We start from the raw sequence: 26,784 nt of genomic DNA on the forward strand, positions 1-26,784 counted from the left end.
GTCTCGCTTGTGAGGCTTTTCCCCTGCCCCCCTCCCCGCAGCGTGTCCGTTACCCCTCCTCCTCTTCCTCCTCCTCCTCTTCCTCCTCCTCCTCTCACCGCAAAGCGCCTGCAACGCCCGCGCCGCCCTCCCCCCACCGCGCGGGAAAGGGCGGGAAAGGGCCGAGCGCGCGGCGGCAGCGCGCGCCCCCTCATGGCGGCGCCTCCCTCCCTCCCTCCCGCGACCCCCCGAGCCGCCCTCGCCGGGACTCCTCCTCCCCGCAAAGCGGGACCTCCCGGGCCGGCACCTTCCTCTTCCGYGCGGGTGTGTGGGACGCAGGCAGGCAGCCGAGGCACCGCAACTGCTCGCAGTGCTTTGAACGCCACTATGGAAACTCTGTTAAASGGCTAACAAGAGCCAAGGACGAGGGAAAGAGGATGCCGCACACCAGTAAGCCGTAAGGGCCTTGCCGGCATAGTCTTGCCCTCCCTGACAGCAGATCGGACCGGACGGGATGGGGCAGCGATCCAGCACRCAGCGACCTGCTGCTGGGGGACTGCTGCGGTTTCTCTCCAAGGTCGGGGCAAAGAGCAACTCCAAGGTGCAAGGCTGAGCAGAGATCTGCACCAGGGCGAATGGGGGCCAGTCTTTGCATGTCAGTATTTAGTAAACCAGAAATCCCAAAGAAATGTAAACTGACAAGTAAAGAGGAACCTGTGATGGCTGTGACAGTGAAGAAGGAAGAGAACGGGTGGGTGTTGTTGGGGTTGTACTAGCTGAAAAGCTCTGAATGGAGAGGAACATGTCCCTACAGCACCTTCTCCTTATGGGAATAATTCGATATCAGCTAAGGAATTGCCCCCCCTCCCCAAGTAGGAAATGAAACAGCCCTATTTCTAATCAAACTAGGGGACAGCCACAACCTGTTATACAGGCCCACTGGAGACAGGTGGTGGGACCGGTAGGACCATCAGTATTTGTAATAGTGTAGTAATTAGTAAGACCTCAAGACTTACTAAACCGGAAGCAGTCTATTGGATCATATAGGGAAAATCCTGAGGGGCTGCATCAGCTTTTGGAGATTATTATAACTCAGAACCCCCGCTGGGGAGACATGCAGGTACTATTGAATACTTTTCCCAACAAGAGAGGACAGGAGGCTGGTAATTGATAAGAAGGTGGGAAAAGAAACAGAAAGATCCCAAGGGCTACTTACCCACCAGAAGGGATCCAGCRCGGGATCCAAATAGGCAAGTGGGTAGGGAACTGTTGAAGCAGTATCAACAGTTAATTCTCCATGGAGTTCAACACAGGGCTCCGAAACCAAAGAATGTATCAAAGTTGTAYGAAGAAAGGCAGAGGCCYGAAGAAAATCCCTCAGCCTTTTAYCTTCCAATTTTGTGAAGTAGCAAGAAAGCAAACAGACTTGGATCTAAATGAGGATGCAAATCAAAGACTGCTTAATATGCTATTCATTGGCCAGTCAGCTCAGGATGTTAGGAGAAAACTACAGAAGGTAGATGGAGCTAGGAGAATGTCTATTTCGCAGCTGATAGAGATAGCATATAAGGTATACCATAACTGAGATGAAAAGAGAGAAGAGTAAAACCAAATGAAACTGCAGGCCTCTGTCTTGGTGGCAGCCATCTGGGAAGATGAATTCAAAGGTAGGGGCAGGGGAAGCAGAAAAGAGAGGGAGAAGAGGTGGAAGGGAGGGAGGCCGRGATGAGGCCTCCCTAGAGCCCCATTGGATCCAAGTCAACATACAATTTGTAGACAGGAAGGACACTTGGAAGAATGAATGTCCAAACTGAGAAAAGATAACTGAATCACRGGGCCCCCAAAACACCAACCTCATTATTTTAGAAGAATCAAATACAGAATGAAGAGGAATGGAGGAGAAAATTAAAGTTTCCCCAGCTGATCCCCTGGTTCCAGTAAGGCTGGGGAATAACACTATAGATTTTTTATTAGATAGCGAGGCCACACATTCAGTGATAACTAGTTGCAAAGGACCCCTAAGTAAAACTACAACCACCATTGTTACAGCTACAGGAAGGAAAACTTAAAACTKTGAGGCCATTTTTGCAACCAATGGAGTTTATGATTGGAGGTACCAAACTGATTCATGAGTTTCTCTATATGCCAGAGTGTCCCCTCCCTGAATTAGGACAAGATTTGCTATGCAAATTGAATGTGCAAGTGACCTTTTCTGAAGAATTCTGTGCAGTTCCATATCCCTTCAGAATCAGCATGGAGAGTACAAATTCACCTCTTGATGGACTCAGCTCCAGAGGATAATGGTGAAAGTATCTATTTGAGTGTATTGGACGCAGTAATTCCAAACCTAGTCTGGACCTCAGTGAAGCCAGGTAAAGCGAAGAATGCAACCCCAGACAAAATAGAGCTAAAGCTAGCAGCAAAGCCAGCTAGAGTGTATCAGTACCCTATTAAGCTAGAAACACATAGAAAATACCTTATTAGGAAAGGAAAGGTATTAATTAGTGTTTCCTTCTTGCAGTATGGTTTGCTTAGACAGTGTTGATCTAAATTCAACACACYGATCCAACCGGTAAGAAAACTGCATTCCTAAGAATATCAGCTGGTCAAGGACCTGAGAGCCTTAAATCAAATAACAAAGGATATCCATCTGACCGTACCAAACCCCCAAACTCTTCTAGCCTCAGTGCCTGAGACTAACGGTTTTACGGTGTTAGTTTTTTTTGTTTGTTTGTTTTTTGTTTTTTGGCGTTTTTTTTTTTTTGGTATCACCATAGAAGAGCAAAGCCAGCCAATTTGCACTTTTGAAAGGAGAAAGTCCAACTGCAGGGAGGAAAAAGCAGCTATGCTGAATGGTACTTTCTCAAGGATTCAAGAACAGCCCTACCTTGTTTGGTGAGATCTTGGCTAAAGAACTAGCCAAATGGCAGTAAGGTAATAAAAATACCACTCTTTTACAACATGTGGATGACATCTTGATTGGAGCTGACTCAGAGCAAATATGCGTGGAAGCAACAGTGAGTCTGCTGAATTTTTGAGGACTTGCCGAGTATTGTGTTTCAAAGAAGAAAGCTCAGATTGTGAAGAAGGAAGTCCAATATCTTGTTTTTAAAATACCAAAGGGACAGCACGCACTAGGACCGGAAAGAAAGGAGGCTGTATGCCATATTGCAGTACCCAGCATGAAAAGGCAGCTGAGGGGATTTTTAGGGATGGCAGGATTTTGCCATATATGGATCCCAGACTTTGGGTTGGAAGCCAAACCTCTATAATGCAGCCATAAAGGGTCCAGGATAATGGTTGGAGAGGACCCCAGAATGCTGGGCTAGTTTTGATGAAATGAAAAAGAAATTGATGGAAGCTCCAGCTGTAGAGCTCCTGGATATAGCTAAACTCTTCCAATTTGTATGTGCATGAGAAACAGCAGGTTACCTCAGGAGTGATGACCCAAATGCTTGGGAGCTGGAAAAGACCAGTGGCATATTTTTCTAAGCAATTAGACTAAGTAAAGGATGGCCAGCCTGCCTCTGGGCTGTAGTAGCTATTTTCTTATTAATACAAGAAGCCCATAAATTGACTCTGGAATAGCCCCTGACGGTTTCATACTCCACGCAGTATCAGCAATTTTAAATAAAAAGGGACATCATTGGATTTCCCTGAGCAGACTAGTAAAATATCATGCCATGTTATTGGAACATGGGGACATTACTCTAAAAGTGATTTCAACATTAATTCCTGCCACTTTGCTACCTCACGAGGTAGCAGTAAGAGTTAAAACACAACTGCTTGACCACTACAGAGTAAGTATGTTCCAGCTGGCCCAATTTGAAGGATGAGCCYTTGCAGAACCCAGACGTGGAACTATATACAAACACTAGCAACTTTGTAGAGAATGGAGAAAGAAAGGCTGAATGTGCAGTAGTGACTCAATGGAAGGAGATAAAGGCTAAACCATTGCCATAGAACACTTTGGCACAAAAGGCTCACGTGAGCTCTTGAAATCAGAAAGGGMCAAAGAGTAAATATATATAYACACACACACATAGATTCAAAGTATGCCTTTGGGGTAGTTCATGCTCATGGAGCAATTTGGAAAGAACGAGGGCTTTTAAATTCTCAAGAAAGTGATGTAAAGTATGGACAAGAAATATTACTACAGGTAATAATGGAAGCCCAGGAATTAGCCATAATGCACTGCAAGGCCCACCAGAAGGAAAAAAGAGAAGTGGTGCAAGGAAACAGGATAGCAGATACAGCAGCCAAAAGGACAGTGTTGGCAGAACAGGTGATTGGGGCTTTAATACCCAGCAGAAGGATACGAATGAGATCTCCTGAGATCTCAGGCATTCAAAGAAAATCAACTGGCAAAAATGCTAATATGTACAAAGAATAYCGAAGGATGGTGGGTCACTCAAAATGGACAAGTTTTAACTACTGCCAAGATGATGGAAGTGCTCCTTAAAAGATTACAGAAGAGACTCGCATGGGAGCAGATACCATGATAAGCAGCATAAAAAGATACACTGTGGGATCAAAGCTGCAATCGAACACTGACCTTATTGTAAGGAGATGCCCCAACTGGAGACCACCAATGAGAGAAGAGGACTAACCCCAGGGAAACGCTGGCAGATAGATTTCTTTGAGTTACCTAAGCGTGGTCAGTTTAAGTATTTACTTGTTCTGGKAGACACTTTTTCTGGTTGGCCAGAAGCTTCCCCATGCTCCATCAATATTGTGATAGTAGTAGTTAGGATATTACTGAAAGAAATAATCCCTTGTTTGGGATACCTGAAGGCACATCTTCAGGCAACAGACCTCATTTTCTCAGAGGCAGTTCAGGGAACTTCAACATTATTTTTACAGATGAAATGGGARTTACACACTCCATGGAGACACTAGTCTAGTGGTAAGGTATAAAGAACGAACCAAACTTTTAAAAGGCTCATCTCAAAATTGTGCCAAGAGACCCATCTTAAATGGATAGATTGGCCCAATTGGCTTGATGAGACCAAGAATAACTGCAAGAATAAGAGAGGGAGTAAGCGTTTTCAAAATACTTTATGGAAAACTTTGCCCAATTAATGGAATAGGGGGACGAAGTGATCAAATGCATGTAAAAGGGGAAGGGAGTTGAGAGAATATTTATCATCTTTGTCCTGGGTATTAATGTCTTTTCATAGGTACCTTAATCAACAGGCTGCCCCTCCCATTGGATTCCTTCGTGCACCATTAACTCCATATCAAGGATTAAGTAAATCAATATTCTTATGTATCAATCCTATTACTTATAAATAATAATGGTATCAACATGCAAAATGAGGGCAGTCTAATTTTAATATAAGGGAGTCTAATTTCCCAACTTTTCATCAACTTTCACTTTYAATCAACTTTTGGATCTTTGTATCCTTATCTTGAGAGGCCCTGCCAGTGTAGCATTCCACAAGTCATCTGAAGGTGCCTTCTTTACTCAGGAATAATGTGTCCAGGAACTCTACCTTTCCCTCTAYCTTTACTGCCGTACAAGTTGTCAGAAGCAGCACATGGGGTCCTTTCCACTTTTCTTTTAGTGGTTCCTCCTTCCGCATCTGGATATAAACCAGAGGAGTAACATAGCTGACAATTTCAACATAACTAAACTCCAAATCCCGTAGACAACAGAAAATATGTATAGACCATCAGGAGACCAGTGCACCAACACTGCATAGGGTTGCCAGATACCTTTAGTTTGGACAACTCTGCAAGTAGGCAATTGGGAATATGCACAGATAGCTAAGTGGTGTATCATTTGGGAAGAAGGGAGCCCAGAAAATCCTCTACATYTAATATACTCCAATCTTAATGAAGCTTGAACTAAATCAAATCATTTAAAGGGGAACTGGAATTGTGCTAAAATTTATAATTGTAGCAGTTCAGATCCAGAAATACAMAGATTACTTCTGGTGGCCCAAACCTTGAGGCTGGGTTTTAAATGCAGGAATCATACTACACCTATAAATGATACTTGGTCCCATTTGACCAATAATGACTCCTGGACACCTGTAGATTGTACTCAAGCAACGATCTCAGCTTTGGGGCATACTGTTTGGATTGGCAGTGAAGGCAAATGGACAACACATTTCCCAGCTGCAGGTAGAAACCAACACTGGACATTAGGACTACTAACACTGGGTCGCTTATGGAGAAAAGCACCACTAGGAACTAGCCTGTGTGCAAGAATGAAGCAAGACAGATCAGCAGCAACATCCTAGTACTGGGACTACTGAATGGCTTTTAGAGCCCATTTTTATACCTCACGCAGTCTTCGTCAAAAACACTCATTTTATGGGATCTTTGCAGATGGAAGCCTTAGCAAACGCCACCAGGTTGAGGATGCAAGAATTAAACTTGCAACCACAGGCAACCTCAAAGATGCCACTGCAAAATAGATTAGCTGTGGATTTACTTTTGCTGCATGAACATGGGGTATGGGGATATCTGAGTCTCAAGAATTACAGCTGTTGTATGCATATCCCTAATGTGACAGAAGATCTGGATAAACAATTGGAAGAGGCAGGTAGCAAAAAGCAGTAGAGATTTGAGAAACAGTATGGAAAATGTATAGAAATAGTATGGAAAACATACAGATAAATAAAATCCTAGACAGACTGGAAATTTCCATAACCARGTGGTTTCAAAGTTTGCTACAAAATTTAATTATGACAGTGATAATAATTTCCATATTTTGTATCCTACTTGGATGTATTAAAAATATGCTCATACAATCTTAAACATCTAGTGCCATCAAGTGATGTTATTTGACTCCAGGCCACCCTCAAGAAAGAAAAAGTCCTTTCAACAGAAATTAAAGCAACAGGAACAATTAAAGTTGCTTAAGTGAGACTTGTTAGATAAAAGGTATTATCAAGTCTCAAAGGGGAAACTGTTGGAATGATGCTATGGAAACTAAATAGTTAACAAGAATGAAGGACAAAGGATGTCATAAACCAGTAACTGGTTCCAGCCGAGTAACAGATAAAGGAAACCACAATCTTTTAGAGAATCTGATGAGCTGACAGGACAAAGACAGCAGAATGATCTGTAGGTATCTATAATTCATTAAAGTTTATTAACTTATTAAATTGCACTCCCTAAATGAATAACAAGATGATAACAACATGATAATGGTGTTAACGCTTTCCCCAACTTCCTATTCTAATTAACAAGAACATTAAAGTGCAAGGAGAACAGATACATGRTGTGATAACATGTAACCAATGGAAATACTTACGTAAAGTACTTTCTGAAAAATGTAGGTATAAATAAGAATGAGAAAGAGAGGAGGTGTGCTAGCTTTGTGGATCTACCTCCTAGTACCCATCTCTGCACAGAAACGAACAAAGATTGAGTCTGCGTGTCCATTGGCTTTTTGCACAGTGAGTAAAAGAACTCAGTTTTGGGACAACAGGCGGTCGGAAAGGGGATACAGTATGGCAAACAGCCTTCCAAAAGCAAAACGAAGGAAACTGCACCTTGGCCTTTAATCGTTAAGAGCCCCAAGCACTTAACCGRGGCAACCAACGCCAGCATAACTGACTTGGCAATATAATGTGAGCATCAGTGAGAGCACAACACTGGAGAGACTCACCTCTGCATGACGGCCATCCATCAGCCTTTGCCATCTGCCAAAGGAAAGGCAGCAGGGAGAACGGAGCATCAGCCAAGAGCAGAGGTCCATCTTCTAGGTTTTTTTTTTGTTTGTTTGTTTGTTTTTTGTTTTTTTTTTTTTTTTTTTTTTTTTTTTTTTTTTTTTTTATTTTATTTCTTTTTTTTTTTTTTTTTTTTTTTTGCACGTTGTTTTTATTGTTTTTTTTCTGATTCATGATTAAACTGGTTTAAATCTCACACACCTGAAAATTTACCTGTTATTTTTAGAGACTGCTTCAAGGTGTTGCTCAGACAATAAAAAGCCTACAAAAAAGATTACTATGGTGCATACAGTCTATGGTCTGTTGCTCTGTTTTCAAAGGGTAAGATGTCAAAAGATGTTTTTTCTATTAGTAAATGCAACAGGCAGTATTTCTATAGTCAGATTAACAAGTGATTCTTTTAAGACCAAGCAAAACTTCATATAGAGGAAAGTTTCAACAGTCTATCCCTCTCTTTGAAACTAACAGCTTTTATGTAGGATGGTCAGTTTACCACTTTTACAGCAGAAACAAAACAATGGAACCACCGTGTTCTAGCAACTACCCAATGATACAGAATGCCAGTAGTATGCTGTTTAAGCAATGGCCCCTACATTTTTATGGTTTGCACCAACACTTTTTATAACACACTGTACACAAAAATCCCAGATATACAAAGTTTTGAGGTCTGTTGTAAAAACAATGCAATTGTTTGAGATGCGAACATGCTTTATGTTTCAGGATTTTCTACTATCTCAGAATTTGCTCACTAATGATATATTTTACTCATATATGAAATCCAAATATAAAATAGAAAGAAAAAAAAATCTTCCTAACTAGATTGTAATTTTCAGTGTTCTTATTAATCTCAACAATTTGAGAAATYTTACTTGCCATGTTCATACTGCTAATATATTATTGTGCTTTGCTTGCTTTTTTGGTGGTACTGTGATCCCATATTTTAGCACTAATTTGCAAGTGAAGCCTGTCAGTAAATCTTTGCTACATCTTTTGGCTATTACTGCTGTAGCTAAACTAAATGCTATGAATCTACCTTTAAAATTCTTTGCTTAAACAGAAAAAGGAATTGCAATGACACCTGAGCTACCTATGCATTCATTTGCAGGTTAAATTTAAGCACAAAGACTAACATTTTAACCCATTTTTTCAATCATTTTAACTAGAATGCAAAACAATTTTTAAAAAGTCAAACTTGACTCTACCTGTACGTGTACCTGTTGAAATGCCTCATTTCCTGGTAGTCCCAAGTACTGTAAATTTGAAGTACTTCTATATTCTATGTGTTTCAGCAAAATACACAAAGCTTAGCATGAAATATAATCTCTTAAAAATTTCAAGTGCTTGCATTCTTAAATGCTTGAATGTTCATTGCTTCAACACTTGAAAGCATTCATGCATTAAATATTAAAAATTACTATCTTTGAAAGTTAAGGAAAAATAAATATTTTTACATGAGGAGTTACAAACATTAACTAAGTTACAAACACTAAGTGTTGTTTTTCTTTTAAACAGAAACAGAACAGACAAAAGCTTTTATCACATTTTAGTTAATTTCAGAACAAACCAAGTATCTTACAATCCATACACACATATATTTTGTACCTCTTCTGATTATAAAAATTAATATTTTTTTTGAATACTGCTAATACAATGAACTGAAGGTATACCACCAAACATTTCTGCTCGAAAACATTCAGTACCCTCCTCCACATAAAAACTTACTGTTATGATGTTCCAACAAGATTTAAAAACACCAAAGTTTGACACGTGAATATAAATACTGTTTTCTGAAGAGAAACATTGCTCCAATACATTGCTACATTAAAACAGTATGTTACCCATTCACATGGAGAGGCACTTTTGCTTTTTTTTTTTTTTTTTTTTTTTCTCCTTCTAAATTTACAATGCTTGTAAAATACTATACCTTGATCACTCATTTGATTCCAATTCTCTCTTTGTAATCAAGTCAAGAGATAACACCACTGTATTCTTTGGAATATAATACATCAGATAAGATGCAAAATATTTTTAAATTAACCAGCAATTGTTCTGTTACTATGCATTTTTGTTAGGACACATTTCTCCCAAATTCCATTTAAATACTACCAACAGGAGGATGAATTGTCACTGTGCTTAGAAGAATGTCAATATCATTAAATATAGCCTAATCTAAATTACAAATTACATAATGCTCTCTTAATTTTCCCATAGGGCTGAAAAAAAAAAAAAAAGAAAAAGAAAAAGAAAAGCAGCAACGACAGAAATTTGCAAAATGTTATGGAATGCAAGACCAAGGACCTGTTAGCTGATCCCAAACAACTTTGCCTTCCAACATTATTATACCTAGTTGGAAAAACCCACTGCAATAAATGCAGCTACATTTCTTTTGGTAACTCTTTTTATAAAAAAGGATAACATGCCCATGAATTAATGTCTGTCACATAAGATCAGTTGAAAACCAGCAACGTACAGGTTTTCTCCAATTTTCTGTTCTGCTTTTTGTCACAGCTCCAGCAGTTTGTATGTCAAAGTGTACTGCAAGTATTAGAACCGTAGATACATGATTTTTTTCTTCATATCAACTTAGTTAAAAGTCAAACCATAAAGACACTTAGAGATAAATGCTTATCACATCTTGAGGTAGACTGATCTCCAAAATAAAGCTCTTTTACACTTTGATTCGTTCGTGACCAACCTCCTTTTGGATCCTTCTCCTTGGAAAAATCTTTCGTTTGAGTGCAATTAGCTGAGTAGGAGAAAATAAAAAAAATATGTATTATATTTACTTCTTTGCTTTGAGGCGCACTGTTGTTCTGGCTTTGCTCCTATAAACTCTGTAAAATCTGTACCATCTCTAGTAATTAAGTCAATACTGTCTTTTTTTTTTTTTTCCTCCACTGCGCAGGAAAAAAAGAGCTATTACTTCAATTCATCAATTAGGCATATACTTTTCCACTGGACTTGTCAATAAGTAGAGTAAGAGCAGAAAGTGAAGAACACAATATGCCTATATTCTGATTTTTAAAAACACGGGTAAGTGATATAATACCAAGCTACATTCAGTTACTAAAAGATCAACACAAAGCTGGTACTAAAACAATATATACAAACCTAGCTGTCCTACTGAACTGCTGACTACCACCTTCCTAAACCAAGTTACTAACGCAGAAGGAGTTTTCAATACATACAGAAGCTGAAAATCAAGGGAAAGGTTCATGCATAAGTTATAAGTGGAGAAAAAAAAAGTTTAACAGCCAACCTTTCAAGAATTACACCCTCTTCATCAGACCGCGGAAAGGGTTATTTAAGGCCCCAACCTGTAAAGAATTACCCATACAATTTGTTCCATTGGCTGCCCCTAAGTTTAGCAGGACTGATCACGTCCAAGAAAACTATTTTATCCTTGCAGAACTGGAGGTATTTAATTAGAGTCCAATTCAAAACCTACCAAATCCAATAGCAGTCCTTGCAGTTAATTTTATGGGATTTAGATCAGGTCCCTAAGTATCTTTCTTAAGATATTTTTCAGCAAGACTACACTATCAGTATTACTTTACACTTCTACCAATATGTGTTAATAGACTAAAATTTTCTACAGCAATTAGTGATTTTGAACACCCAATTAAGCACATTTAGGATGGACTTGACAGTTAGAAAGCAACTGAAAAGTAACACCACTTTCATCCCCTCTATTCCCAGAATATGATCCTGTTTTCAACAAAATTCAACCTGGTAACTCAAAAATTGAAATAACCTAATCAGTAATCATAGATCATCTTTCCTTCCTTTACGAAGAAAAAAAATCCATGGCTATTCATCAAAACCTACTAAAATACATTCCATTTTATGCAATCCTGAAGATACAGCAAGATATTATATGTTGTAGATTTGGTAAGCTGATGTAACTTTTACCTGCTCAGCGAAAAATGAGATGACTGTAAATACAATAAGTGTTACTAGAACACAATGGGTCCAGAATTTGAGCTTGTCTCTATATGCCCTCCTGCGCAGAGATGGAAACAGAAACACAATTTCAAATATTATACATACAAAGGTATAAACTTTAGAGTTTCCATGAAATCAAACAAAGAAAACACATTTTAATAGTTTATCTATAGTTAACTTCTCATAGGAAAAGCAAAATGCCTATTTTAGGTATATAGACTGTTTTGCACATTTCAAAACTCTTCTTTATTCTCAATATACCTTGAGACTACTCTGATAGCCTTCTGGAGCCATTCTAGGGTGCTATTTACATTGGCTCTTAAACCAAAATTTAACACTGTGCAACAAAGCTGGAAAACTCGACTGAAGCTAAAAATGGATTTCCATTAGCATTTCAGCATGCTGTAATCTATCCTGGTAGAAATCTGCTTTGACTACAAGAAAGTCAAAATACAGTGTTCTTTTGAAGTTAACACAGAACAAATTCTTGGCAGATGTCCTCAAAAGGGAGTCAATGATATGCATGTGCCTCCTCCTTCAGCATAGGTTTCTACGGCAAACTCCTAAAGACCAGTCGATTTRCTCCCCCATTCCTCCTGTCACTGTTACAATATGGCTTGTACCACTATAGTCTATGCCCATTCCTGGCACCCACAATATTTCTTCTAAGCTTCCCCTAATATTTTCCTTTTCCTTACAAACAGCTGTTTCTCATAATTTGCTGGTCAGCAATAAAATTATCATACTGCTCTTCTTGTCTCATTTTTAATCAATATAYCTGCCAGCCTTTCACTTGTGTTCACAAATCATCTTCCCCGATTTCTGAACTTAAAATATTATTTATAATATGGTGATCACAAGGTAAATACACGACAACTTCACACATTAAAGATGCAAAAGGCAAAAAGACATTTTCCATGCTAACTATCCAGCTGATTAAATTGCTGAGAGCTTAAAAATGTCACTTACTGAAAAACTGTAGCAAAATCTATATTGCTTGTCTCTCTGCAATAAACATGCAAAAATATTTTCTTTTTGATTTAAAGATAGAGCAAAATGTTCTGAATTAATTAAAGTTTTGGGGGGAAATGGGTTGGGGCCAATCAATGAAATTTTAACGACCTTAAGAGCAACAGAAAAACCTAGATCCTGCAAACCTCAAATTTTAGCCCATACAAATCTTTTTAGGTTGCCTTCACCTTTAACTCCAGTATGACAACACTGGGAGAAATAGGACTTGTATAATATATTCTATGTTTATACGTAACTTGAAGAATTTTGAAGATAAYTTGCATAACATACCATTCTTGAAGCTCATGCATATGAAGAAAACGATTCCGATACTCTCTTGGAAGTTCAAATTGGGAAGGTATGGGAAACATTGATTCATAAAAATCCCTAAGCACTGCTTTCACTGTCTGCGCATCCTTATGATTGTGATCAATGTTGTCATTCAGGCAAACAAATTTTCTAGAAAATACGAAGTCTTTGTTAGAATATTTCATTTAATAATACAACAAAGCTACTGGCAAACAAAGAACACAAATGGCAACCTTTTAAATAGATTGATACGTTTGATATAGGTAACAGGTTTCCTTATATTTGCATTATTTTAAAGTTAGTTGGATTTTAATTCCGAGTCCAAATCACAGTGGAATTTAAGGACAAGCCACACTTGTATCTCTTCTATTTCTGTATTTAATGCTGCCATCTACTGACTGCTAATATGCATCGTCCCAGCACCCACCACTGGATACCCACTGCAGAGGAGAAGGCTAGCTTTACAATTTTAGTAAGATGGGATTTTTTGTTTATTTAAGTTTTAAGTAAGTTAACATGAGTGAGGTATCTTAAGTAATAAAACAGGCTCCACTGTAGCAGGGAGACACAGTAAGTTATTAATATTTTACTACTTATGCTGCAATCTTCAGAGAAACTCAAAAGTACAGAAAATTGTGCAAGGCAAAACTTCGTCCCAAGATTAAGTTATTGACAATGCTATAAAAATTGGACAGAAGATGACCTGAATCACTCAAAGATGAGCTTGTATAATCATCACCCAAAATAACAATCTGGATTGAACCTACAGTGAAATCACTGTGGCCACATGCCACATGCTCCCAATAATGCCTCTTGCACAGAGTTATTTTTCAGAGAACAAACAAATAGGTGTTGAAAGCTATTGAAAACGGTTGCAACTAAAGCAGCAGCTAGTGTACTGAACAGCTATGCACCCTTGGCCTCTCTGAGCTGGTGTCTGACAACAAAAATGCCCTTTGCTACATACGAGGAAGATATGTGCTTTATTTATATTGCGAGATAGAAGAGCCTTACTTTTTCCCCAGGGGAGAAATCATAGCTGGTGACATATACCTTGGAATTGCTAACCTTTTTAAAAGAAATGTGTTCTGGCCAGCTGCTGTATTCTGAATTGTGCGGTGTGCCATTTCAAAGAGCAGAGAAAAGTTCAGATTTCCTACGTGAGGACAGAAATAAGCAGAACTTTCTAGAGCAAGCAAATCTGCCTATGCAAGCCATTACACTTTGCCTTCAGTCTGAAGAGAATCTGGCATAATTGTTACACCACTCCTTAGAAAATTACCTGCAGGGGACAAACAGTCATTTGAACTGCCACACCTGAGGGGAAAAAAAATACAGCTTTTTCTCTTCAAAAACTAGCAGACTATGTCTACTCTATCAATACCATGCACTGCAAAGCAGACGGTTTCTAAGGACTGGATGCATTCGGGGAATTTATCCTGGACTAGCTGCCCTGATCTGGTCCCTTAGACTGGGAGCTTCCTCTGAGAGAAATGCAATTTACAGGCTCCAAGGATATTCCACATTGCAAATCAAAAGCATAGTAAGTGGGAATGGTCCGGATATTCATTCCAAAAGCACAATCCAGATCAAGTCACATGTTAATGTAGAGACAACAGCACTGCACTTTGCTATGCAGGAATACATCCCCCCAAGCAATTGACACAAACTCACTTCATGAATCAGCCATAATGTGGGGCTAAAATATACAACACTCTTGCTCCTGAAGAGCAAAATCAAAGGGACATGTATATGGAGTCTCCAGCTGAGTCTAGAATAGCACGGAGGCTCCTAATAGGAAAACGAAGTCTACATTCCAGAGATCAGTTAACCCTCCTCATCTTGCCTGCCGAGGTTCCTGAGAAAATGGTCTAGACAACATGCTCAAAGCCATCTTCATCTAAGGATACAATTACTCCACAAAACAGGTAACCTCTTCTAAAGTCCCTAGAAAGCCTCAGCCCATTAAGCATTCTCTCAGATCTGGGTATCTAAACCTTTTGCCACTGTATTGTAGAAGGATAGAGCACCTAAATTCCATTTATGGATCTCTTGCTCATGGAAGATTGCTGTAATTTTTTAAAATTCCTTTCGTCTTGTTGTAACGGATCATGAAAGCATAATGCATATAAAAATGATTTTGTAACAACATAATCCACCTCCAAATTTTATTTTAAATTTTATATGTAAGTAGATCAAAACTCTCTTTCCTGTACAATAAAATTACCTCCAATATAAAATGTATGCCCTCTGGGATGCCAGAAATGAAAACCTTAACAACAGCTGAAATTTCTCTATAAGGTTTCAAAGATACAAAGGAGATAATAATTTAATTAATTAATCCCTAGAGTTAGCAGTCACTTAACTTCACTTAAATAGGAAAAAAAAAGCAGCATTTTTGGTTAAAATTGGTCTTGCTCTATAACATGCAGCGAATGAACACAGAGCAAAAAAAAAATATTTTTTTCTTCAATACACAAATATTTGAAACAGTTCAAACAGAAAATTAAAGCAAGATCAAAATTTCATAATGATCAAGAAATAGCATACCTGGGATTTTTTCGTATGTCATCTAGCTGACCAACTACATGAGAAACATTTGTGCGGATCATTTTGAAGGCAATTTCCTCTTCTCCCATGATTTCAAACCTTATTGTTAAAATAACGTTTATACATTAATACCATAACCTAAGTAAGATTCAATAAATATTTAATTTACCTTCTTCCTTAGGCATCTAACTGTCCAACTTTCATCATTATTTTTTATGTGATTTCTATCACTATACTTACTTTTTTCAGCTAAGGCTCTCACACAGCCACATTTATTAGTAGCTTACCATAAACTGAGAAGAACGGAATTCTAATACACACATAAGCTAATAGTTTCAGCAAAAGAATGATAATGAATCCTACCTGCAAAGTCTACAAAGTAGACATACCCCTACTATAGTATTTACAATTCCTACAATTTACAACTGCAACTTAAAATTACACTTAAGATATGAAAAAATGTGTTCTTACTTTCCAGTCACCAAGGCAAGAACATCTTAAAATAAATTTATAGAACTGCACACAAAACTACAATCTAAATTCCAAATACAAACCTTCCTCGCATATCAACATAATAACTTACAGACAAAACAAGTATATGAAATGCAGAAGTGTCACACAATCCCTGAAATACATTTTCAGTTTAAAGGGTTTGAAAGAGTTTGACTCCCTTACAAAAGGTGTCATACTTATTTTTCATGTTCCGCATATACCTACAATACCTTTATTATTTTGATCAAAGAAAATCCAAAGCCTCTTCCTTGAAGCCTCATCTGAGAATATATTGCTTTTACAAAGCTCATGGAATTAACACAACTATTTAATATAGAGATTAACAGAATGAAAGAGCAGTATATATCTTAAACTCATTTACAGTAACTTACATATTAAGCACACCAAATCCTTCGCCCCTACCCTCCAATATCTGCCAAACTCATCTCTTGTGTCAGCATTTAAGTTCTAGCGCAAACTCTCCTGAGAAGGGAATTACTTATAAAGCATACAGCACAGCTTGAGGTACTATGAATGAATACACAATAACATCCAAACGCTGCCATAAGCGGCATCTGTGTCCTTCTTTCACTCTACAGTCTTACTGGACTGTGTAGCCACTCGTGGCGCAGCTGAATGCTTCAGAGACTCCCCAACTCTTTCTGCTATCCAGCATTGCTGGTGACGCAATGGAGAGCTGACAAGGCTTCAGGCTCTGTGCCAGCAAGCAGTGTCASTCAGATGCAACCGGTTGCAGGTTTCAAAGATCACAGATCCGAGACAACCCTCACCTCGGACAGATCTACCAAAATACAATTACTCAAGCAAATCCAAGGTCATAGTTTGTCCTGCCCTTTCCAAAAGGAGATTCAAATCCCCTCCTTGTCTGCCTCTCTCCCCACCTGTAGCTTCTTCTCCTTGCAGGAAATCAGTTTGGGCTGTAATACTTTTTCTTTTTTTAGGCTTTGGTAGATAAAAGGAGAATGAAACATATTTACAACTTCTACGTATAGGAATGCCTCCTTCCACCTTTTATACTGCTCTTATTCACTTTGTAAGTCAATTAATATAGCTGTCTGAAGCTACTCTGGCTTTTACTGCTACACAACAGAGTTAGGATTTGGCCCAAGAAGGTACATGCCACATGAAAGCCTTTAGTCTACTACATAGCAAGTTATAAAAAATAAAAACAAAACATCATTCTGCATAATGAAACATATATTTTCAGTATTTTTACTTTGATTTCTCTCTTTTTAGCTCTTCTAATAATATATACTAGCTTGATTTATTTTAACATATTCAGTACAACCTTCAGTCATGTATGCATGCATCTTCTTGCTGCTCTGCAAAAGCTAACATTGCTTTTCACAGAAGTATCGTAACATACCTATATTTGTTTTTGTCCTTGTATGCCTTACGAATTCTGTCAGTCACAGGTTTGCAATTAGTAACTAGGTTTTTAGTCACTGGAGGCTGGAAGAAAACATATTTTTTACATTATAATTTATTCAAAGATTACAGAGTTTGTAGGAAACATATTGTAGCTGTAAAGAACAGCATATCCTTCGCTCTCTTGGAATGAAAAACAGTATTTCTTGATGATCTGTTGAGAACAAAAACTACTGCTGTATAACATTAGATATCTTATGAATTATATAAAATATTGCATGTTTTTGGCAGGAACATTGCAACTTCACATTTCATTCTCAATACAATATTCACAAATTGTAGCTGGCTTGACAATTCTTTGGCACTCCTCTGACAAAGGCTACTAAATGCTAAGCAGCAACGCTGGCCAGGCAAGCTCTGCAGGACAGCTGATAATATATTATCCTTATTATGCCACGCTAAAACAATTCTGGGAAATCAAATCCCTATTCTCATGGGATATTTCTACAGCACCAGACTCATTGCTAGAAATTTAGCTGCTGCAGACAACAGAAGCAAAAATAAATTAGGCTTTTGTGCTAAACAAAAACAACATTAAGTCACTATTTAAACTAACTTAAAAGAATAACATTAGTACATTAGGCATTACTGTTTAGATCAGTAATATTTTACTGACTCTCCAAAAAAGATCTAAGTAATTTGACATCGTTTCCAGCCACAAAGACTTAAAACATGCTTATGGCAACCATCCTTTATTACCGCTCTTCAGAGTTTTCACTTCATAGATGCATATATGGCCTGACTGAGGATTTTGCAGACTGAAATAAGACAGTCAAAGAGGCAAGATATGTAAAATGAAGCAAGAATGTAATGTCCTCAGCATGTGCAGAATTCTCAAATCTATGCTTTCTTTTCTTCAAGTCAGGCTGAAAGAATGGTTTTCTATAGAACTTTGCTAGAATTCAGACTTTGGGAAAATATTCTTAAAATCTTGCAACTTAAACTGATAAGACAGGAGAGTGTCTAGAAGGAAAAAAGGAAAAAGGTTAAGACAACAGTCAGCTGTTTGTGTATCTGCATCTACACACAGTATAGATCTCTGTACTTTGGTTGGTATGCATTGGAGATAAATAATAGTCTTCTACCACCCAACAGTTCATGACCTGTATTCTGAAGAATTATTTTCTATTTTAATTTAAAACCATAAAAAATCAGGTCATCAATTCAGCAGAGTACATGCATACCTTTTTTAAACATATAGACTGATTCAGGAATTAAAGTCTCATTGTAAAGGTATTTAACCACCAAAATAGGAATTAAGACCTTAAATCCTTTTGGAACACCTAACGCTAAGTCTTAAATCTCTGGAAGTTAAGAGGAGTTACTCAGAAGTCTTCAAATTAGGAAGGATAATTCTGAAGACATTCCTCGAGTTTGTTTGTTTTAAATATATGGGATACATTTCAGGTAAAGACTTCTCAGAAAGTTCTAGTCAGAGAGGTATCAGTAAAGAGACTCTTGGTACACATTACCATTTTGGTTCACAATCGTGAATTAGTTTTCTTTAAAAGGTTGACTGTTTAAATCCATATAATAATATTCAGTAACTCAGTTTTTCCCTGCTTTAAAGAAAATTTTATTGGCTTTAAAAATCAAGMAGCAGCTTATAAAAGTTTTATATTTAAAACACTATTATTTGATGTGCACACGGGTAGCAATTTTTGTGAATATTTTTCTTCTAGAAATCGTAACACCCTTTCAAGTGAAGTAAATATGTGCTCACCAAAGAAACCAAAGATCTTTTAGGACTAGCGTTTCTTACCAGATTGGGATCATAATATGCTTCCTGAGTTGGTGGAATGACATCGATCCGAGTGATGTTGGCAGGAAGAGCTTTTGAACAATTTATTAGCATTTGTTCTAGACCTGTCAAATCCTATCAGAAGGGCAAAAAGAAAAAAAAGTAATCCTGTTTTCTCACTGACAGTTCTAAACTTGTCCTTGTATTCAGGGTGCTCAGATATATTTAAAACATTATCTACACAGTGAATTCTCACATTACTGTATGAAAACAGACTTATCAGTTCAGCAGACCACAATTCAACAAATGCTAAAGTCAATGGGCCTCCCCATACGCTTGAAGTAAAGCAAATCCTCAGCGCATAGTTGAGCTGGGACCAGATAAAGCATGGCCTAAGTAGAAGAAACGTCATTTTTATTCAAAAGTGAACACAGCTTTACTGATGATGCCAAGACAGTAACAAATTCCAAATCCAGAAATAGAATATTAAATTCTGTAACAACAAAAAAAAAGTACTAGAAAAGGCAGAAAGAATGATTTTCCAATTAAGGTACAGGCCAAGAATAAACCACTAAAGCACAGCTGTATTCTAGCTATGGCAAATGTTTTTGTTGCACAAAATCAATTTCATTGGTTTGTGTCCTGCTTCCTCTCTATAAAGTAGAAATAGTACAGTTTTCTCTACCAGCTGTTTCTTTAAGAGCTTAAGTCCTGTAACTTTCATCTCTCTGCTCAGCAGGTTCCCAGAAAAATAAATGTGAATCTTTAGATGTAGTCACAGTATTTACAGTTACTTCGTTTCTACCCTTTGTGTCACTCCTTTATCTAGCTCCTCGGGGAAGCACTGTTTTTTACTACGCATGATGTTCTGCACTCCTGTCAGAGGCTTTTACTACTGTTTATGTTATAGTAGAGATCTTTTCTAGCAAACGCAAACTAACTGCTGTCTTGAACTCAGAAGCCAATGACCTGTTTTTCTGATGATGCTAAAACTCTTAATTGTTGACACAACACAAACAAAAGAAGTAGAACATATTAATATCCTATTCTCAAGTTAAAATTTAAGCATAGGCAAATGCTTAAAGGAAGAATGCAAGAAAGAATAAGGATATGATTCCTTTCATGATAACTATTTAGGAATTTACAACTGAAGTAACCCTAAAAATCATTGCTAAAGAAAGAATACCTGCAAGCTTAAGGGCAGTTCATGGATTCTCGTGGCCAATGTGCGAATCTCTCTGTCAGACAATATGCCTGACTGGTCTGTATCGACCTCATCAAAGATTTGGGAAATATTCAGTGGCTGGACTGCACTCATAAGATAGTAAAAATATGAAAAAGCAAACTGCATATCCTCTGAATGTCGCACTTTGTGAAATGATGTTTTGTCAAATTCCTCAGGAAACCTATAGAGACAAAAAGAAAGTAAGCTAATYTAGTATTTCAGTTTGTTAAAGTAGAACATTCCTTACCTAAAAAATCAATTCTCACATAAAATTTTAAGAGGTCTTCAAAAGTCTCCTTATTTTAGCACAACTATCATTATGTGAGAAATTCTTCATTTCCCTTTTCAAAATATAACAGAAAGATGGAATTACATCACCTATAGTTTTACATTATTTCAAACAAAGGCATACTTACATATCCTGTAGCTCTTGCATAACAGTGCGGTCAATCATGTGAGGCATGTGAGCAGGGACTTTCCGAGATGTAAATCCAAATTTGCTGTTTAAAAGCTTATTTACGTATCGGAGGGAATCAGCAAAGGTATCTTTCAGCTGCCTTCCGAAATGTTTACCATCAGTGAAGTAGGATATCTGTTTAAGTAATGATTCTTCTTCCTAAGCAGCAGGACAGGTATACATCAAAGTTGTTATCAAACAGATCAAAAGGATTAAACATATGAGCAAACTGACATTTCAGCTAGGTGCTAACTCTTTCCAGCAGCTGAATATTTTAAGAGATCCCTTAAATATTTTTCTTCAAATTCCTTAGTTCTTTCTTTAAAGAGAGAAAAAGATAACTTTCCCCTCAAAATCATTATGCTCTGATGTGTAAAGATCTTTCTTAACATTTTTCCTCAGAAACACATATTTGCCACTTTCAGTTATCATATGTTTGTAATATTGACCTCCTTTGCTGATTATCCATCCATATTAGATGAACTGAAATCCCATGAATATGAAGGATTCACAAATCCAATCCCAAAGAAAGAGGTGATCTACTTAAAATATATCACCTTTGCTATTTGAAGGGGTGAAGAACAGTTGTTACCAACTGAATCAGTCTCTTATCTTCTCTTGGGTTTTCAAAACTGCCAAAATGCTTTGGCTGGAAGCAGAGGGAGCTTCTTGTATGTTTTCYTGACACGGTCTGAATATCCAGTTTTGTTGACAGACTTTCAATTTAGCTTTTAGGCACCAAATAGTCTTCATTATATATATAAACATTTTTTTTTGTTTTGTTTTTGTTTTTTTTTTTTTTTTTTTTTTTTTTTTTTTGGTACAGACTGGATACAAATTTGTATAAAGGAAATTGAAACAAAAAAATAAGCTTTCTGTTGCAGTGCTATGCATCTAAATGATAATTGAGGACTTTATATTGCGTGTTTGGCAATTGAGGATTTTGGCACTATACCAACAGTCACTGAATAAAGAGTCAATCTGACTAAAAATCCAGTAGAAAGGGAAAGAAAATGGCTATTCAACTCTCACCTAGCTAACAGATGTCCAGACCACCAAATTAAATAAGAAAACTCAAAAAAGTTTTCAAAAATCTCAGTATTTGCCACAGAGGCAAGACACAGTTCAAATCAAATCAAAAAAAAAAAAAAAAAAAAAAGCCCCACACATTAACAGGATTTCATTTAATGATGCAAAAAATATGCAACTATTCCATTAAAGCAGTGAAGTTGCAATACTCACATCAAGAAGGTCTTGGAAATACTTCCTTTTCTCCCATGGCAAAAAGCCTTGGTTGCTTCCAGCATAATACTGTAACTTTCTTCCCAGTAAACCCTCCCTTATATTTGTATCCATCTGCACAGGTCCTTTTCCTCCTTCCATTCCCTCTGTGTTTTCTCCAGTCTCTACATTCCCACTATTTTTTGATTTCTGGGTTCCCTTTAATATGAGTGTATTCAATACTTTTTCTTGAGATTCATTTTTATTTCCCATGCTCTGGGCTGGAAGTGTAGATTTAGGGCTTATTTTAGAAACAAATTTGTTTCTGTTCATTGTCACAACAATCCCCTTGGTTCCTGTCAGCCTTGAAGAAACTACTTCATTTGTTTTTATTCTTGTTTCTATTTTGCCATCATTTAAATCTTTATAAGGCTTATGCGCACTGGTACGGTTCTTCTGATCTTCTGAACTATAACCTACACCCTTCTTTTCAAGGCCTACAATCCTCTTCACTGTAGTTAAGTACTGAAAAGGTCTCAGGAGAGCAGCCTTGGATAGATTAAACCCTTTCTGAGTGATATCTCCATTTATTAGCTTTAAATCCAGGTTCTGTAGAGCTAGCTGAACATCTTCAGGAAGGAGAGATACATTGACTGACGGCATTATCATCTCTTCATGGAGCCTCTCTATCGTGCCATTCAGTCGTTTCCTGATTTTTGGAAAGCGTTTTTCTTCAGGAATATCCTCAAATATCATTTCAGCTTCTGGTATTGAAGTTGGAGTTTTATAATCAGCATTGGATTTTTGCGTGGAGGTTGTGTTCAGTTTTGGTTCCTCTCTAGTATCAGCTTCAACAGCTACCTGCATTTTAAATTCTTCATCATTTTTATTTAGAAACGTAAAATTAAAATAGATAACAGTTGCATTCATGCCACTATGCATTATGAGATGGATAGTCTTCCATTTGTTAGCTACTGAAGCATGTCGGATAATTGGATTATCACTATAGGAACCCTCAATTCCTTTCTTGGCTATTTCACTAAAGCTGAAATAGGGCAGACATTCACCTTTTGGAATAACATAGTAAGTCTGATTAAGCTGAAGTGTCACCCTGTACATCTCTTCAAAGTGATCTGAAAAATACCAAACAAATTTCTGTCAGTTTGAAGCCTGATGCTTTTTTTTCAGTTTTATTTATTTATTTATTTTTCGCTGTGATATGCCCAGCAAGATTCACAGTGAGACAACTTTATAAAACACTTAAGGTAACTTCCACCTATCAGCTCACCTATCTTTAATAACAAATTATTAGAACATACTCACATTTATTAACCTGCCAGCCATTCCAGTGACCATTCTAAAAGCCACTATAGTTGATCAGACTTTCAGTCTCTACCTACAGAGACTATGTGGCTCACTATCATGCTTCTCTTACCTAAAATTAAGTAAAGGTCAGAAGTAACACACTCATATGAATTTTTGCCATGTTTTAACAGATTCATGTCACAAAAGTAAGACTACATTATGGTAAGGCATCTTGATTTGAGACTCCTAGAATCATTAAGGTTAAAGCAAACTTCTCTCCTACCGCAGCAGAAGACAGATTATCTGTCAGCTCTCACTGTCAGTAACAGTTGTCGGTAACACACTTTCTTCTCAGCTCAGACACAGGGAAGGCTTTACTCTTCCACACAGGCTGAATTCTCCCATATCTGTTCCTCTTTCTATGCCAAACTTCACCCTCAATCACTTCAACCACTCCTGCTAGTCCTTCATTTCAAACTTTAGCTCCTCTCTCTGTGCTCTAATTTCTCCATGATTTCCTGGTCCCACCTGCATCCCTCCCACACTGCACTTTGCATCTTTCTCCTCACTTTTCGTGCTTTCTCTATGATTATACTTGTAAATCTGTATCCTCCCATCTCCAAATATCATGCATTTCAGTATTAAAAGACTTCCCAATGCATTCTGTCATAGAGAAACATGTATACAGCTTTTCACTTTTTAAATGCATTGAGATCCCATCTTGAACCCAACTGGTAAATGCAATTAACAGACGAAAGCCTCTGTAGCCAGCGGCACACAAGGAAAATATATTTTCATCTAACTCACACTACTTGGCAGAACTCACAGATGACTGAAAGCAGCCTCTGTCAACAGTCCAGAACAAGGCTTGAACTTGCATCTCCAGTTCTGATTTCTTAACTATTATGAGCATCACCAACCAAATTAGTTATTCTTATCTGTGCAAAGACTATATGCTTCTCTGAAATGYAATTCCCTCATTTAAAATTTAAGCTTCTTGGGGCAAGGAAATCACTGCCTGCTACTCTGTATCATATCAAGCATCCTGTCTATGCTTGGTCAATAACCGCTTCTACAAATAAAGCGGCATAAAATACTCATTCAGGTTTGGACCAATAAACATACAAAGTCTTGCTGACTTTTTCTCCAGCTTTTAACAGTTCTTTTCCTACAACTCTGCAGGGCATCTGAGCACAATCAGAGAATAATAATGNAAAAAAAAAAAAAAAAAAAGGTAGGTCAATTCAAGAAAATCCTTACAGAAAGTTTATCAGTGTTGTATTTTACATACCTTGCCCACAGTCACCAGCATCAAATCCACAGGAGAGGACATTGCAGGCCTGATCACAGAATTTGTCTGCTAGCCAGGAATTAGCACAGCCTTGGTTACAGTAAGAAACGCCACTTATTCCTCCACCAAACTGCCATGGTAGTCCATTCCCTATACCTCCCACTGCACCACCTCCAGCAACATAGCGACTAGCTCCACTGTTACCTAGAGTGACAGACAAAAACAAACAACAAAAAAAAAAAACAAAGAACAATCCTTTGAAATCCTCATTTTTGAGGACAGGCACATTGTGGTGCTGTTTTAAATCACATTGTTACGCTAGGCTGAAAAGAGTCAGTTAAATCTTATCTATCTACAACAAAATTAATACATAATGCTGGCTAATTAGCCCTCTGTGCAGTAGTGTAAAATTTATAGTGTGCAAAATTCCATACTATGTAAATTTGGAGGATGAACTTAAAAACGCAACAACAGAAGTTAACAACACATTTTGTCTCAACTTTAAAAAGGCAAGCAGACAACTCACTTCCTCTCTTGCTTGCAGTCTTGACTGCACAACCCCTAAAGGGGTGCGTCATTTCTTCAATCCAGAAGTACCACCGCCTTTTGCTAACCCACAGTCCTGAAAATTCAATCTAGGAACTTCATGATCAGCGTAGGCTGATTTAAAACTGCTCTGGTGTCAAAGGTGTATTCACTTCTCTGCACACAACAACCATTTGCTAGGGCTAGAATCTATGCACCAAGTCTAATCCAGCTAAAAAAATAACCCTTCTTCTTCCTTCCGCCCACTCTTCTTGAAAGCAAAATACTAATGCAAGCGAAGGAATAGAAACATGTATGTAGCCATAGCTGGCAGGACCAGGAAGAACTGTGTGTTTTACCACTAGTGCAGTCTTTGGTTGCCTTTGTAAATCCAGGTTTGAAGCCACTACTAAGGAGACATGCTAGGCTCTTAGCACCTCACTTGCCATCAGTACCTGACGCTATGGGTAAAATTTTCCTCTCGTTTATATCTATTCCCCTTCATTTTCATCGAAATCGTAGCTTCAGTCCCTTCTCACTCCAAGGGGTGTGCAAAGTCATCACCAATAATAACAAGGCAAGGATTAGGCAGGGCAACTGAATACTCTGGAAGGTGAGAAAACATAATTCAGATATTCTTGAGAGAAATGACAGATCCTCAGTGTGCACAAGTTCGAACAGTAATAGATTTTTTTCTCATACCTATACTGTTCTGAGTGCATACAGGAAATAGCCTTTCATTAAGAATGGGTTTGCACAAAGAAGATTTTCAGGCCAGAATCATGTTAAAAAAATTGACACTTGGTTGAGACTGAAGAATCTTCACATATCAGACATTACTAAAAACATAAGTCAATTCATTTTTACTATCTTACATCCTCTTTGTTCATTTATGGATAACAGTTTAAAAAAAGATCACCCTTTCCTGGAAATGAAGCATGCCTAACTGTGCAGGTCTTTTCTGATTGGTAGGAGCTTATTTTTTCCCACTTCACATTTCCTTTAAAGCAATTTCCTTTTTTTCCAAGGTACAAAAGGAATGGATAAATAGCTTTAGCCCTGAACGCAGCAACAGTCACAGGGGTTTCCTTCTGCAGGAAGCACATGGTAAGAAGATACAGACATTCATTCACACTAAAAAGCTACTGGATCTACCAGGCAGATATTCAGCTGTGGTCAACTGAAGTTAAAAAGTATTATAAGCAAGAAGCAACTTTTCATAGTGACGACTTCATCAATTTGTGTAACATAGTTATCACAGTTTTAGAGTATTTGAATAGACACACGGCCTTTTCTAAAGATACAAAGCTGTGATTTCATAGAACTCGTAAGAGAAATTTGATTTACTAGGTGGAATTTTGTGCCTTAAATTTCTCAATAGCAAGAGATGTAGCAAGGGAACTGGTAAGTAAAGTTGCTCAGTGTGTTTATACTCAGCATACAAGAGTTTTAAGACAAGAAAACAGATCAAAAAGAAAAATAGTGGAACACAGACTACACTCAAAGAGATGGCACAAAATCTACTTTGAGTATGCTCATGGCTATGGCAATGAGTAAAGCCAGTATAGACAACCTCCTCCATAAGGGGAAAGTGGGTCA

At 37.7% G+C, this 26,784-nt stretch overlaps 1 protein-coding gene across 2 annotated transcripts in view; it reads right to left on the bottom strand.

The window, feature by feature from the left end:
* Positions 1-9,199: 9,199 nt before the first annotated feature.
* GNPTAB (N-acetylglucosamine-1-phosphate transferase subunits alpha and beta) overlaps positions 9,200-26,784 on the bottom strand; it is a 47,756-nt gene continuing 30,171 nt past the window's right edge. Inside the window, exons 12-21 of one of the 2 annotated variants that reach the window (XM_085322649.1) lie at positions 24,661-24,864; positions 22,086-23,197; positions 20,803-21,002; positions 20,348-20,567; positions 19,183-19,296; positions 17,359-17,444; positions 15,480-15,578; positions 12,912-13,079; positions 11,577-11,667; positions 9,200-10,410 (exon numbers count right to left, since the gene is read on the bottom strand). In XM_085322649.1, coding sequence (XP_085178775.1) covers positions 10,333-10,410; positions 11,577-11,667; positions 12,912-13,079; positions 15,480-15,578; positions 17,359-17,444; positions 19,183-19,296; positions 20,348-20,567; positions 20,803-21,002; positions 22,086-23,197; positions 24,661-24,864 — 2,372 coding nt within the window. In that variant the 3' untranslated portion in view covers positions 9,200-10,332. Of the gene's footprint in view, positions 10,411-11,576; positions 11,668-12,911; positions 13,080-15,479; positions 15,579-17,358; positions 17,445-19,182; positions 19,297-20,347; positions 20,568-20,802; positions 21,003-22,085; positions 23,198-24,660; positions 24,865-26,784 lie in introns of those variants that run through there. The other variant, XM_085322650.1, reaches the window with a different exon arrangement.

This window comes from Rhea americana, unplaced genomic scaffold (genome assembly GCF_003343005.1).
Source record: "Rhea americana isolate MKP2758 unplaced genomic scaffold, rheAme1 scaffold_79, whole genome shotgun sequence".
In the NCBI taxonomy this organism is placed as follows: domain Eukaryota; kingdom Metazoa; phylum Chordata; class Aves; order Rheiformes; family Rheidae; genus Rhea; species Rhea americana.